Source organism: Lepidochelys kempii, chromosome 3, assembly GCF_965140285.1.
Source record: "Lepidochelys kempii isolate rLepKem1 chromosome 3, rLepKem1.hap1, whole genome shotgun sequence".
NCBI lineage: Eukaryota > Metazoa > Chordata > Testudines > Cheloniidae > Lepidochelys > Lepidochelys kempii.
Window position 1 is genome coordinate 7,449,499 of NC_136382.1, and position 16,178 is coordinate 7,465,676.

The 16,178-nt window shown below is 46.4% G+C and overlaps 1 protein-coding gene across 18 annotated transcripts in view; it reads right to left on the bottom strand.

Moving 5' to 3' along the window:
• The window catches only part of NCOA1 (nuclear receptor coactivator 1), a 358,642-nt gene that overhangs the window by 35,175 nt on the left and 307,289 nt on the right, over positions 1-16,178 (bottom strand). For all 18 annotated transcript variants that reach the window (XM_073335594.2, XM_073335589.2, XM_073335591.2 and 15 more), the window contains 2 exons: positions 14,176-14,359; positions 13-139 (listed from right to left, as the gene is read on the bottom strand). In XM_073335594.2, coding sequence (XP_073191695.1) covers positions 13-139; positions 14,176-14,359 — 311 coding nt within the window. The remainder of the gene's footprint in view (positions 1-12; positions 140-14,175; positions 14,360-16,178) is intronic.

Here is a 16,178-nt window from a genome sequence, read left to right on the forward strand (position 1 = left end):
CATGGTACTTACTCGTCTGGTTTATTCAAAGATACTCGATTCATGGAGGCCATGGTGTTATCTGCCCATGGAATCTGGTCACCCATTCCTGGCTGTCCAAACTGTTGATCAGAGACTCCCAACTCCAGTTCAGACAATCCTGATTGGGAAAAGCCAGGGTGGGGGAGAGTAAGTGTTACAGAGCAAAAGAGGTGTCATAAACCACTATACAAAGGGAGTTACAAGTCTTTCCCCATTCATCATCCCATTCGCTTATGTGTAAAATATCTTCAGTGTTTAAGTGAAAGAAGAGTGTGGAAAACGCAGAGGAAGCTAACAGTTCAGACAAATGGTAATGTCTGCTTAGACTTGAAATCCTTCTGGAGTCAGCTGCGAGAATCCCTGGTTCACAGAGGTACAGAGGCAGTACCTCACCCAAATCCAAAAGCATTCTGACATGAGCTGATTTTGCGGACAAGTACTACCACTGCTAAAGGATTAAGGAACGGGGCTACTTAGCTCTGACATACATGATGCTCAGACACCATGATGATGGCACAGAATACATGCCAAAAACAGAGTGATTAAACGGAAACATGAAATCTCTCATCAGACTCCCTTTACCACCACCTCAGATCAGGAATCCAGAGGGGCAACCAGCTGAAGCAGGGTCAAGGACTTGCTCCACACTGATGTCCTATATCTCTGTGAGCAAAGCTCTAATCAGGCTGAGTACGTCAAATCTTACCAAAGCAATGGGAATTCACACAGCTGACTCCCTTCACTTGCAACACACAGCACACTGTCACCCACAACCGAGGCAGCCATACTTAACAACTGCAGCTCAACGACACTAATTCTAATAGACTGTAGCAGGTCAGCGACTGCGTCATGGCTCTAACGCTTTGCGAGTGCAGGATAAGCAATAAGGAAAGGGATAAGAGAACACTAAGATTTCAAAATAAATGACATGAGTTTTCAGAAAACAGAGACACTCCAGCTCAGAGAGTTTGTCACATAAACACCAAGACCCAGAGAGCTTTGTTCCTAATGGCAGGACTATTATGTGGCTGTTCTTTTCAGCCCCTAAGTAGCAGACATCAGCTATAGCTTCCCTCATACCAACAGACGTTATCTTCTGGGTACACTTATATAGGAAGGTTTCAGAGTAACAGCCGTGTTAGTCTGTATTCGCAAAAAGAAAAGGAGTACTTGTGGCACCTTAGAGACTAACCAATTTATTTGAGCATAAGCTTTCATGAGCTACAGCTCACTTCATCGGATGCATACCGTGGAAACTGCAGAAGAGAGTGGGGTGGGAGGAGGTATTGTTTCATGGTCTCTGTGTATATAATGTCTTCTGCAGTTTCCACAGTATGCATCCGATGAAGTGAGCTGTAGCTCACAAAAGCTTATGCTCAAATAAATTGGTTAGTCTCTAAGGTGCCACAAGTACTCCTTTTCTTTTTATATAGGAAGAGAAAGTCTCTCTCAAAGGCTATACACACAGCAGCTTTGTGTAAGTGCCTCTTCTACATAGATCTATGAATGTTTTCAAAATGTAGCCAGTTAAAGAATTCTTTATTGAAAGTTGTTACCACTGGAGATTTTTCCTAAAAAAACAAAATAAAGCGCATACATATTCATGCCTTTTGACTTTCCATTCTGGAGAAACTCATTTTACAGGGGAAACGGCCAATTTAAATTCAGCAGGAGTTTGAGCCCAGCCCAGAACTGAGCAATTTATGAGGTCTGGAGACTTTACACCATCCTCCTATTTAAAATATGAATTGATATTTAAGACTAAAAGCATCTTGACTAAACTAACCATCGGACAGCAATACGAACAGAGAACTGCAAGGGATAAGAAAATCTCTGACTATGGTGGCATCCCTTCTCCTGGGCATGCTCCCCGTGTCTATGCATAGTCCTATTATTTCTAAGGTTTCAAGTACTTATAAGGCAGTTACTGAAAATGAAAAGTCTTTATTTATTTTTGGTGTTTTCACCATACTCAGCTGTGCTAATTCCTCTTACAATAAAATGGGTTACATATATTAGTGATTTTAGAGGTGCATATCCTTTAAAGGTCAGGATCTAAGCATACTGAATGTTGGCAGAATATGGCTCTTTGTCCCTCTCTAGCAGCTGCAACATGTAAGAGGTTTTGCATCTGCTGCTGCTTCGAATTTAATGGACCTGGTCCTTTAGCTCAAGCACTAGACCAGGGGTCGGCAACCTTTCAGAAGTGGTGTGCCGAGTCTTCGTTTATTCACTTTAATTTAAGGTTTCACGTGCCAGTCATACATTTTAACATCTTTTAGAAGGTCTCTCTCTATAAGTCGATATATTATATAACTAAACTATTGTCAGGTGTAAAGTAACCAAGATTTTCAAAATGTTTAAGAAGCTTCATTTAAAATTAAATTAAAATGCTGATCTTACGCCGCCGGCCCGCTCAGCCCGCTGCCAGCCTGGGGTTCTGTTCACCTAGGCCGGCAGCAGGCTGAGTGAGGCCTGCGGCCAGGACCCCGGCTGGCAAGGGGCCGGCAGTCAGAACCCCAGACCGGCAGTGGGCTGAGAGGGGCCGGCGGCTGGGACCCCAGACTGGCAGTGGGTTGAGCGGCTCAGCCCGCTGCCACTCAGTCCACTGCCAGTCTGGGGTTCCGTCCGCTGGTTCCTGCCAGCCAGTGTCCCGGATGCTAGCCCCCTTCAGCCCGCTGCCGGTCTGGGGTCCTGGTCCTGCCCACATAGAGTGGGTACCTACCCTCTCCCTGGCTCTAGCCCATTCTCTTCCTCTCTCTCTCTCTGCACTGAGCTGAGGGTGGGAGTGCATTGAGCACAGGGCTGGGGGTGAAGGAACAGGCTGGCGGTTGGGGTATAAATTCTGGCCAGGAGCTAGAATGAGGGAGGGGACTTAGGGTTGTGGCAGGAGGTTTGGGTGTGGAGTGCTTACCTGGGCAGCTCCCGTTTGGTGTGAGGGTGCAGGTAAGAATGTGGGGGGCGGGTGGGGGGGGTTCGCAGGAGCTCCCGTTTGGTGCTCAGGTTGGGGGTGGGAATGTGGGGGGTGCAAGAGTCAGGGGACAGGGTGTGGGGGGGCTGCGTATGTGTGGGGGTGCAAGAGTCAGGGCAGGGGGCTGAGGGTGTGTGAGGAGGGTGCAGGAGTCAGGGCTGGGGTCCTGGGGGGATGCAGGGGTCAGGGAAGAGGGCTGGATGTGTGTGTGAGGGGATGCAGGGGTCAGGGCTGGGGTTGTGGGGGATGCAGTGATCAGGGCAGAGGGCTGGGGGTATGTAAAGGGGGTGCAGGAGTCAGGGCAGAGGCCTTGGGGTGTGGGCTGGGGTCGTGGGGGTGCGCCCAGCCCCTTGCCCTGAGCGGCTCACGGCAGGGGGCTGGAGGGGATATGCCCTGATTCCACCTCCCTTCCCCACGGCCCCGTCTCCACCTCTTCTCTGCCTCCTCCCCGGAGCAGGGAGCGCGCTGCAGCTCCGCTTCTCCCCCTCTCACAAGGGCCATCAGCTGATGAGTGGCAGGGAGGGAGAGGAGGGGGGGAGGAACCCAGCACGCTGGGGGAAGAGGCGGGGGAGGGTGGAGCTTGCTTGCCCTGCAGCAGTAGCCGGCAGGACCAAGCTTCTTCATCCTGCCCCCACGGAGGGGAGGGGGGGGGTGGAGAAGAGCGGGCCGGGGCGGGCAGGATTTTTAATGGCATGCTGCTGCCGGGGTGGCTGGGACCCCGGCAGGCAGCAGCGTGCCATTAAAAATCTGCTCGCGTGCCATCTTTGGCACGCGTGCCATAGGTTGCCAACCCCTGCACTAGAGGTTCACGCTTTTAGATCTAGAGGTCCCAGCTTCCATTCCCACTGATGCCCTAAATCAGGTGCATAGTTACAAAGTGGTCATTACCCACAGATGACCCTACTATTGTGGCAAGTGGTCACCAGGTTCCTGGAAAGCTAGCCCTAAAATCTGAGACGGCTGCCTGGATCTAGCTGCCGTAATTTTGATCTGATCATATGCTAATCTGATCATAGCTATGCACCAGCAAGTAAAGTCAACTTGCAAGTGTTCATTTACTTCATGAAATTACTGTACAATAAGACAACAGTCTTAAGGTTGCTTGGCAACAGAAGAATAAAATAAATTCTAGCAGCAGCAACGTCAGCTCCAGCTGGGGAAGAGAATGCTCCATGCACAATAACTTTGCAGCCTAATTCAGTTTCTTTATAGGCTTCTTTGACATGTTTTCACATATTTGCTTGGGCTGAAGCTTATGGTCTTCTCCAAACAACAACAGTTCAGCTGCTGTCCATGTGCACCAATCAGCAAGATGAAAGTATTCAGAAATCCAGGTGCCATCTTCTCCACAGGCAACTTCCTTCCTCCTTCAGATAAACCAAGTCACAATCCAGATATCCTTTTGGTGCTGAGTCAACTTGATCCAAGCGATTCCACAAACTACAGTCTTATAAGTGCAACTGAATAAGCACTTTACACGGAGGCCACTGTGGGCAGAACCATAATAAGTCAGTGCTTATGACCACGATAGCTGGGACAAGGCACAACATAGGCAAACGGTATGCAATTTCCTCACACAGCTCTGCCACTGCTTCTCAGTCTTGGCCTCCCTACTACTACTGTCCTAAGCCAAAGCGATATCATACCAAACTGTCTTTCTGAGGATAAGACCAACTGCCAAGCTCATTTCACTTGTGAGCCAAGGCAAGTCCTCAAGCTAGGTCTCTGGTCTGGGAAACCTAGTGCAAAACTTAACTCAGAAACTGATCCTTGTATTTCATATAAGACCTGTGATCTCCTGCACCTACTGACTTCAGAAGGAGAAGAGGACACTCAATACTTTGTAGGAAGTACCTAGCCTCTCACAGGGTTGCGCTCATAGAAGAGTTCTGCACTACAGCCTCCGAAGTCTTTAAGCTTTCCGCCAAAGAGACGCCAAAGAGATGGAAAGCAAAGAGTAGGATTATATGGTTAACTTTCATCTTGCAAAAGGTTAACAACAGGGGTTTCAATGTTCTTTACTAGGTCCCAAGTTGTTTAATATAGTTATTAATAATCTGGAAATGGGATAAGTAGTGAGATAACAAAATTTGAAGATGAGACAAAGTTGTTTAGGTTAGTCAGCCTCAGAGAGGGCTGTGAAGAACTTCACGGAGACTTAACTAAGCTGGGTGAACGGGCAACACGATGGCAAATGTCATTCACCATTGACACATGCAAAGTAATGCACGCTAGGGAGGAAAAATGTAAACTACTGGTACACTTTAAAGGGTTCTACATTAACGGTCAGCCCAAGAAAGGGACATGGGTGTCACTACAGACAGATCAATAAAAACCTCTGCTCAGTGCACAACTGCAGTCAAAACCGCCAACAAGAAGTTAGGATCTATAAGGAATGAGATGGAGAATAATAATGAAAATATTATAATGCCCTTATATAAGCCAATGGTGCAGCCTCATCTGATTACTGCATATAATGCTGGTCACCCGATCTCCAAAAGAATACTGCAGAACTGGAGGAGATTCAGGGAAGAGCAACAAGAGTGATCGAGGCCTGGAAAACCTCTCCTATGCAGAGAGACTGAAAAGGTTGGGATCATTACCTTAGAAAGGAGATGAATACGAGGGGACCTGATAGAAATCTATAAAATAATAAATAATCTGGAGAAGAGAGATCAGCAGCATTTCTTCTTCCAGTCTCATGCCATGAGAACAAGGAGACATGCAATAAAATTAGGGTGGCAAATTCAAAGCCAATAAAAGGAAATACTTTTTTTCACACAATGTGTAATTAAGATGTGAACCTCACTGCCACTGAAAGTCACTGAAACCAAGAATTTAACAAGAATAAATGGGACTGGACAGTTATATCGATGTCAAGAATATCCTGAGTTATCATAATTAATGGCAATAAAAATATTGGAAGGGATATTAAACTGTGTGCTTCAGGGCTCACGCTAATCTCAAACTACTAGAGATCAGGAAGAGACCTACGTAGGGGACAGATTATCCCACATCTGCCTTTGACAGGGTTCTTACAACTTCCTCTGAAGTGTCTGGTTCTGGGCCCTGTTGGAGACAGGACACTGGACTCAATGGACCTTCGGTCTGATCCAGTCTGGCAATTCCTATGGTCATATGTTTTCCTTGGCTTCCAGTGGAAGGTGAGTGATCCTGGGTCTGTGACTTCCTGTGATCCATTCCCTGCTGCGGAGCTGCCATTACAGAACTTCTCTTCCTTCACTGAGGATGAAACATATGGGTCTCTTCTGAGATCATCTTTAATATCTCGCCATGTTGACGGGGAGAGGTGGAGATAGAGTAGCAATACCCTCCCTTCCTGGAGGCCCCTGCAGCATAGTCTGGAAAGCAGGAATACCTAGGTCTCCAGCATTGTGCCACTAGTACCATCAGGTGCCCACCACACTAATCTAATTCGTTGCCTGAACTGGGATCCTCACTCCTGAAGCTTCTTATACACCTTCTTCTGAGCCTCTGGGGAGAGTGTAACCGAAGTCATTTGCAGTCATGAAACCCCAGCCTGCTCACGGAGTTTAATGTTGCCATTCAAAAGCAGTTTATTCATTCCAAGTTTTATGGAAAGATCTTTAGATCAATTTCCAGAGGAATATGGCCCTTGCACTAAACTCTAAACAGCTTTCTCCGGAGCTGGCAATTTAGTTTGACAATATCTGTCTAGAAACAGGTACAGGAAAGCAAGGTCTGTTTGCCTCTTTTTCGCAGTAATGCAGAATTAAAAAAAAAAAAAAAGCTGTCTTATTTCAAACATTCACACTGAAGTGGATTCACTGGGTTATCCTTCCAAGACACCAAAGCGGTATTCCCCAGCAGGTAAGTGGAATAAAGGAAAGAGGCTGACAAAGTAGTGCATGCCCTTTTCCAGACACTGCACTGAAGGTGGGAGTGGCTTCAGTACAGTGTCTTTCAGCACCAATGTACGCAGTGGTGTTGCAGCCGTGTTGGTCCCATGACGCTAGAGAGACATGGTGGGTGAGATAATATCTTTTATTAATGGTCTGCAGGATGGTGTGGACTGCACCCTCAGCAAGTTTGCAGATGACACTAAACTGGGAGGAGTGGTAGATATGTTGAAGGGTAGGGATAGGACACAGAGGGACCTAGACAAATCAGAAGATTGGGCCAAAAGAAATCTGATGAGGTTCAACCTGAACAAATGCAGAGTCCTGCACTTAGGATGGAAGAATCCCATGCACAGCTACAGACTAGGGACCGCGTGGCTAGGCAGCAGTTCTGCAGATAAGGACCTTGGGGTTACAGTGGACGAGAAGCTGGATATGAGTCAACAGTGTGCCCTTGTTGCCAAGAAGGCTACCAGCATTTTGGGCAGTATAAGTAGGAGCATTGCCAGCAGATCAAGGGACGTGATCATTCCCCTCTATTCGGCATTGGTGAGGCCTCATCTGGAGTACTCTGTCCAGTTTTGGGCCCCACACTTCAAGAAGGATGTGGAAAAATTGGAAAGAGTCCAGCAGAGGGCAACAAAAATGATTAGGGGGCTGGAGCACATGACTTATGAGGAGAGGTTGAGGGAACTGGGATTATTTAGTCTGCAGAAGAGAAGAAGAGGGGGGATCTGATAGCTGCTTTCAACTACCTGAAAGGGGGTTTCAAAGAGGATGGATCTAGACTGTTCTCAGTGGTAGCAGATGACAGAACAAGAAGTAATGGTCTCAAGTTGCAGTGGGTGAGGTTTAGGTTGGATATTAGGAAAAACTTTCGCTAGGAGGGTGGTGAAGCACTGGAATGGGTTACCTAGGGAGGTGGTGGAATCTCCTTCCTTAGAGGTTTTTAAGGTCAGGCTTGACAAAGCCCTGGCTGGGATGATTTAGTTGGGGATTGGTCCTGCTTTGAGCAGGGGCTTGGACTAGATGACCTCCTGAGGTCTCTTCCAACCCTGATATTCTAAGATTGGACCAACTTCTGTTGGTGAGTGAGACAAGCTTTCTAACTTACACAGATCTTCTTCAGCTCCATGTAAGCTTGAACGCATGTCTCTTTCACCAACAGAAGCTGGACCAATAAAAGATATTACCTCACCCACCTTGTCTTTCAATACCAATGTTAATCAAATTTTCTGCTTTCCCGTATTCGCTGCTTGGAGAAAGCTGGGTGGGATTGTTTTGCCTTGTCTACCTTGCATAGTGCCGCTGTCAGAATTGGTTTTCAAAACACAGGTCTAACATTACCTCACCTTACCTAGAGTAGAATTCAGACACAAGGCCTTTGCCCCATGTAAACCTTCGGCTCTGCACGGGGTGAATTTAACTTATCTTGGTGCCCTCTCTGCTATACTTTTATATTGGTAGATCCCCCCAGAAACTGCAGGCATAACCTAGTAGGGCGCAGAAGGCCCAGATCAGCAGATCCCTGCGGGAGCACATACCTGTATCAGGCTGGAAGGGGTTTGGTCCAGTTACTGTCCCCCTGCCCTGCTCTGACAGTAACCTGGAATGCGGACTGCTGCCATTCATTGCAGGACAATGAGCTGGCCTGAGTTGAACTGGCTCCACGGGGTCGCAGAACTCAAATGGGGACCGGCCAGCCTGCATGCCCTGCCCAACATTAATAGCTAGAGATTCATTAAATAATAAATAAGCATAACTCTGACAGCTTCCGAGGGCTCATCATGACATTACCAATGATTGACTGATTCATCCTGCGAGCCAAAGGAGCTGATATCAGTGACTTTGGAGGGCAAAAGAGGGATTGGTGTGGGAATGGCCTACTCATGGCACTCGGGACTACAGACTGACAGATGTGACTTCATTGCTCAGAGGCCACCCCAGGGAATCACACCTTAGGAATGCATGCAAACAAGGACACTATGCTGCCGATCAGCACCGGGGCTCTGATTTAGTATTTCTGAGAAGGCAGGCAATCCATGCTGCTGCCACAATGGTGAGGTAGAGAAAGGGACCAGCACCCAAGTTGTTAGGCTGGGTAAGTGAAGGGATACACAGGGTAGCCCATGCTTCAAGTCAGAGGATATGCAGAGGGCAGCTAGGTTTGACTGGATTCTTGTGCCTATGTATTATATGAAATAAGCAGGTTTTGAACCCCAGTGCAAGAACTGCACAAACCTCACTTTCACTTCAGGTCAACCAAGGAGCCCCTTGCGGGGATAATTCACAGCTGCCCGCTCACTGTCGTCAGAACTTGATCCAAGTACATACAGCAGGACCTCACTAACCCACACACGGTGAAATTCACCCCTGTGCAGTGGGCCAACTCTAAGCCTTAAGGGGGATTTAAGTGATGCCCATGCCTCAGGCAGGCCCACTATACAGGGCTGAATTTCAGCCACCATTCACCATACCCTCTGCTCTTTTCAGCTGTGATTTAGTGGGAAAAAGACTGTAGTGGGGTCCCATCTTTATTCACCCTGTAGAATCATCTGGGCCGTCAAAGTTTTGTATCTCTTGATCACAGCTTAGACTGGGTTTCACCCCTGTGCAAAGCACTAGTGCAGAGCACACGCCTTGCACGGACTGAGTGTCCATGGAATGACCAGGCATCTCGTGGCAGAGATGAAGAGCGTTTTCCGAGTTAACCATTGTAATCCATGCACAGTTTAACCCAACAGCACTAACTTAAAGGAAACTGGTTTCCTTGTGGGCACTTGGGCTTGAGATACAGTATCATTTCCCAGCAAGAATATGTAAATTCTGGATTATATGGGGAGTCGGTGTTGGGAGTTTAAAGCACAGAGTTGGACACATCTCGCCATAAATGTACTCCTACTCTTTGCCAATCTCTGTTTCAACCGTCTGATAGAAGGTTCCCTTGTCTCCCAAAGACAATAAAGTCCCATTATAATTATACTTCTGTCACTACATTATGAATGCCCTAGTACTCCGTTCCTGAAAGTGCTGTCCATTTGAGTCTTTAGAATAAGAGTCCTTGGCATGCAAATAATAGGCTTGAGTGATAAGCGGCTGTCTGATCTTTAGCTTTGAATTCAGTGGAGAGGTGATGGGACAAATTGGTCAATGGCTATGATTAGAGCTGACAGCTCCTTTTCAAACTGCCAGACATTCCCCCTATTGTGGAAAGGCATAGCATGGCTCTCTGATGCATTTAGTCTCAGTGCAGCTGTCATTCAAAGCCCTCACCAGGTTTATTGCCCAGTATAGTATCTCCTATCCAACTTGAGCTCCTATGTTTCCTCTCAGAGCTGATATCGTGATCTTAGAGTCACATGGTGGCTCTTGATTCAGATAATCTCCTCTCTTTACAGCATATGTAACACATAACCATGTCACCCTCTAGTGGCTGGTCCCAGTGACTATAACAACCTGCTTGCAACTAATGGATTTTTCTTTAATTTGGTGCTAGAGGCCTGTTTCCCAAGGATGACTGGTGTGTGTTTAGTGTGATAGACCCAGGCCAGTTGGGTACAGCAGAGTAGAAGAAGGCAGATATACTGGCCACTGGATAAGCAGTTTTCTGTTCCCTGACTGACCAGAACAGGGGCTGCTCCAGGCTAGGGTGGACACATGACTTCAATTAGCCTGCAAAGAGTCAGTTGAAGCCGTTAGGCTAATGAGAACACCTGACTCCAATTAACCTGCACAGAGTCAGGTGAGGCTGTTAAGCTAATGTGAACACCTGACTCTAATTAAGGCCCCTCTGATACTATAAAAGGGCTCACTCCAGTCAGGCTGAGGAGAGCCAGGGGACAGGAAGCGTGGCTGAAGGGCTGGGTAGTGAAGAAGCCCTCAAGCCACTGGAAAGGGAGCCCTAAGGTAAGGGTGAAGAAGGTGTTAAGAGGGAGAAATGGGAGAGCTGTGGGGAACTGACCCAGGGAAATGTAACAACTCTGGCAGTGAAAGTTCAGCTGCCAACAGCTGCTGCCATTAGGGTCCCTAGGCCAGAACCTGGAGTAGAGGGCAAGTCCGGGTTCCTCCCAACCCGCCACTACAGAAACACCTCCTGGGAGGGAAAGACAGGCCCCTCTCAGGACAAGAGGCTAAACTGTTCTGGAACAAGCCCGCAGGGACAACAGAGACTGTGGGAGTTCTCTCACCAACCTTCTTGCTGGCTTATGATGAAAAGGGCTCAGTAGACTGTAACCCTGGCCCTAGAGAGAGAGGGGCTACGTGGAGGGTCGCAGTGAGCCTCTGAGACTAGCGTAAACCTCCTGGAAGTGCGGGACCCACAGAGACAAGGTCAGAGTTCTGCCACAGTAGCTACAAAATATTCTCAGAGTTCAGGCCTCCAGAGCAGAACTTTGCTCCTGCTTACAACACTCTAATTTTTTTTACCCTTCTAAAGATGCCAAATCTACATAAGAATGGCCATATTGGGTCCATCTAGCCCAGTATCATGTCTTCTGACAGTAGCCACTGCCATGTGCTTCAGAAGGAATGAACAGAACAGGACAATTATCTAGTGACCCATCCTGTGTCATCCAGTCCCAGCTTCTGACAGTCAGAGGTTTAGGGACACCTACATCATGGAGTTGTCTCGCTGCCCATTGTGGGGCTAACAGCCATTCATGAACCTATCCTCCATGAACTTATCTAGTTCTTTTTTGAACTGTTATACTTTTGGCCTTCACAACATTCCCTGCCAATGAGTTCTACAGGTTGACTCTGTGTGGTGTGAACAAGTACTTTCTTTTGTTTGTTTTCAACCTACTGCCTATTAATTTAATTGGTGACCCCTAATTCTTATGTTATATGAAGGGGTAAAGAACACTTCCTCATTTACTTTCCCCTCCATCACTCATGATTTTCTAGACCTCTGTCACACCCTCCATCAGTTGCCTCTTTTCTAAACTGAACAGTCCCAGTCTTTTTAATGTCTCTTCATCTGGAAGCTGTCCCAGACCCCTCACCATTTTTGCTCAATTTCTCTGTACTTTTTCAAATTCTAAGATCTTTTTTGAGATGGAGTGACCAGAACTGCCTACAGTATTCAAGGTTTGGGCATATTATGGAATTACATAGCGGCATTATGATATTTACTATCTTATTATCTATCCCTTTCCTAATGGCTCCTTACATTCTGTTAGATTTTTTGACTGCTGTTGCACACTGAGTGGATGATTTCAGAGAATTATCCACGAGTCCAAAATCTCTTTCTTGAGTAGTAACAGCTAATTTAGACTTTGTCATTTTGTATGTATAGTTGGGATTATTTGTTTTCCAACGTGCATTACTTTGTCCTTATCAACACTGAATTTCATTTCCCATTCTGAAAGTCCAAGTACATAGGGTCAGGTTTTCGAGAGCTCAGAACACGCTGCGACACTTACAGGCAGATTCTGAGAGCTCAGTATGCTGAGTGCATGCTGGGAGCTGAGCTCTCTGGAAAACCTGGCCATTTTTTTTGGGCACTGAACTCTTCTAACCATCTGGCTCTGATCGTAGATGACAAATGCTTTTGAAAATCTGGCTTTTGTGCTCAATAGGTGCTACTTCGCTATAGGTAATTGTGTAGAGTCCTGTTAGCACTGTTAAGCCACCGTCTTACTTGGGCTGTTAGTAGTTAATTTTCTCACTTAATGTAAGTTTAGCACAACCGATTGTAGCATTTTGTTAGTGCTGAGAAGTGCTTGTCAGATTGGTGTTATGCAGTTCACTGCAGCTACTCTGGCTCCTTAGCATGGGATCACCCTTGTCCACATGTTTGTTGACCCCCTCAAAAATTCTAATAGATTGGTGAGGCATGATTTTCCTTTACAACAGCTATGCTGATTCTTCCCCAGTGTACCGTGTTCATCTGTGTCTCTGATAATTCTGTTCTGTACTATCATTTCAACCAATTTGCCTGGTACTGAAGTCAGACTTACCAGCGGCCTGTAATTGCCAGGATCGCCTCTGGATCCTTTTTAAAAAAATTGGTATTACATTAGCTATCTTCCAGTCATCTAGTACAGAAGCTAATTTAAGCAATAGGCTACATACCAAAATTAGTGGTTATGCAATGTCATACGCGAGTTCCTTCAGAACTCTTGGGTGAATACCTTCTGGTCCTGCTGAATTATTATGTTTAATTTATCAATTTGTTCCAGAACTTCCTCTACTGACACCTGAAACTAGAGTCCTATGAAAACATTCCAGGCCGTTCATTTACCCCCTTCCTGCCAAACCAATTTTGTGGGCTTCGTCCTGATTTCTGCTTGAGACAGGAGAGCCAGCCAATGGCCTCATTATCTCTATTTACTGAATAAGTGATGTGTGGATTATCCCTCCCAGGGCAGAACATTAAACAGCAGCTAATTGGTTTATACCTGGGATTATTCTGCCAATCATTAGCTTTTCTTTTTAGAATTCCCTTCCCACTCCCTCTCCCTCTTTCAGACAGTCCTGTTCATTAGCAAAACTCTGCACCTCCTCTCTTAAGACTCAGTGTAATTCTCAGTAACAAGATGGATATATTTCTGCTTGTGGTAACATAGTGGATGTAACAAACAGTACTCTTTCACCCAAAGCTCAAAATAAAAACCCGGGATAGGTAAGCCCTCACATAGCTGGAACCGGGTTATACTCTGTGCACTGGGGCTGCAAGGAGGAGGATTTCCCAGAACTGAAGCTGATAAGTGAGAGCAGCCTGAGCTGAGGGAAACCTATCAGAAGGAATACAACCGGCACTCCTGGGGGGAAGCCCGTGAGTGCTAAGTAAAAGCACCACAAGGTTTATTACACTTCCACTGAAAATAGCGGAAAACCCGGGCTTTGCTGAAGTTGCTTTGTGCTGCCTCACCTCTGAAAATCAGGGCATTTATTCAGGTATCTAAATAGGGATGTGGGTGATGAAACGCTAAGCACCCAAATTGATTGTGATGCTTCAAAACCACATGCAGCAACCTGCTCCTTACTGAGCCCAGTTGGCACATTGACTCCCCAACTCCTAATTTGTGAAGGAATGTATCCCTGTCCTCTTACTCACTCATGTCATAGCTATTTGAAATGCAAATAGATGTCTGCTAGTGAACACATCTCTGCAAGGTCACCAAGCTTTAAGATACAAAATACAATTAAGAGGACACACTGGCCCCAGTGTACCACATAAAGCTAATGCTGTATCCCTAGAAGTCCACTACAATGACAAGAGATGAACTCTCCCTCCCAAGTGCTGGAAAACGGTCTTGCGGATTAGCATGAGAGAGCAGAGCTATTAGCACTGACACGTACTATTAAGCCCCATTGGAGTTCTTGCTGCAGCGCTGGGCTGGAGGGGGGCTGCCAGGATCTCAGGTTTGACCGCAACACCAGCCATGCTGCTTTCAGTTCTATCTGTCCCACACAAGCCTGGCAACTGGGCTGCTTTCTCCAGCGAAGGCAGCAGCTGATCGAGCTGGTCAAGGTCAGCAGCAAACTAAGGAAGGAAACAAGGTCACAGGTCAGTCACTGAGCCCCTTTGGGCAGCAAAATCTCTTTACACACAGAAAAAATTCAGAAACAGTTCCCCCCCGCTCCCCTTGCCCCCCAAAAATTAACTGGCTCATTCAAATTACATGCAAAGAAGGCAATCAGGACTCATTCTGTCCCTGGCAGGTCAAGCATTTTGCAATGTAGTTTTCTTCTGGCTACCCGCCCCAGATGCTGGTGTAAAGGCCTCTGTTGGAATTACTTCTGTGTACCCTCAATCACAGATCAGCAGCAGCAGCACAGAAACAGGGTCTGATTTTCCACTCACTATGTTACCTCCTGGCTTACAGCTGCATATCTCCACGGATTTCAGTGGAATTACCCATGTGAAGCTGGAACACAGGGGAAAATCAGGCCCCTAGCCTCTAGAATGAGCCGAGAACATTACACAGAAGATGCAAAATCAACATCTTGGATATGAGATGCCACCATTTCATGTCCATTAGGTACCTAGAGCCCACCTAGCGGGGGTAGTTTGCTCTGCCAAAACATGTAGAGACATATGGCCTTGTGGTTATGGCACTGGACTGGGACTCAGGAAAGCTGGGTTCAATTCTTGACTGCCACCAGCTTCCTGTGTGACCTTATGCAAGCCTCTCTATGTGCCTCGGTTCCCTGTCTGTAAAATGGGGATAATATTTCCTTTCCCCACCCTTTGTCTGTCTTGCCTAGTTAGATTGCAAACTCTATAGGGCAGTGACTGTCTCTCACTACATCTGTACAGTACTGAGCACAATGACACTCTGATCTCAATGGAGGCTTCTAGGCACAACAATAAAACAAATATTATTAATGGCTTATGTGGGCATTGACTTGAATGGGCCCTAGACACCTATAGCCATTTGGCAGGAGGTAATTTGCTCTATTAATACATATACATTTACACTGATGTAAAAAATGGCCTCTCCTGAAAAGTATAAGATACTTTGTAGACAGCCCTCTAAACCTCTACTTATACATTTGCCTAGGGCAAGTAATTATTCTCGATGGTCTAGTAATATATCATTTAGCTTTTCCAATCTTCTTCATAGCAAAGAATAGGAGAGTAGACGTTTGGCCTGGGGACCCAAATAAATGGGGAAATTACTGAGGAAGGGATTCGCACCAGGGGATATAATGGAGATCCTGGTAAGCAACAGTTTGGGATTAAAGGGACTAAGCTAAATTAGGTTTTGGTTAAAAAAAAAAAAAAGATCCCAAGGGAAGACAATTTTTAAAAAATCTCAATCTAAGTACACATTGAAACACGCTTCCACAAGAGCCAGTGGTCGGCGGGCAAAGAGCATGCCTGTTGAGCGAGGTGTGTATTTACAGGCAATTCCTTTCCAGATTATTAGGCTGACATACCTTTGCATTTGACTGACAGATGCAGAGAATTAAGTTTAGGTCACAGTGAGGTTTAGCAGAAAGTTGCCTAATTAGCTGGGACACAAGGCTGGAGCTGACAGGCCCATGGCCTATGATAAATATAACCAGATTTACCAATAGCCTGGGGTATATAAACAGCTGTGCGTTTCACAGAGGAGTCAATACGTCAGCAATGCTATGGAGAAATTAGCTGTGAGATCAAACTGCAGCTCCAGCCAGGGGAAGGTTCCTTTGCCTGGAGGGCTGCTCACTTTGGGGCAGCTCAGGGCTTGCCTTATTCTTGTGCTGCTCTGCAAAAATGGATTCAAGCTTCTTAAAGAGCTGCCTTCTTGGTCAGCCTGGCTCTGGCAAGAGCAAACTTTGACAAGTGTCTACAATGGGCTGACAGAATGCTTGAA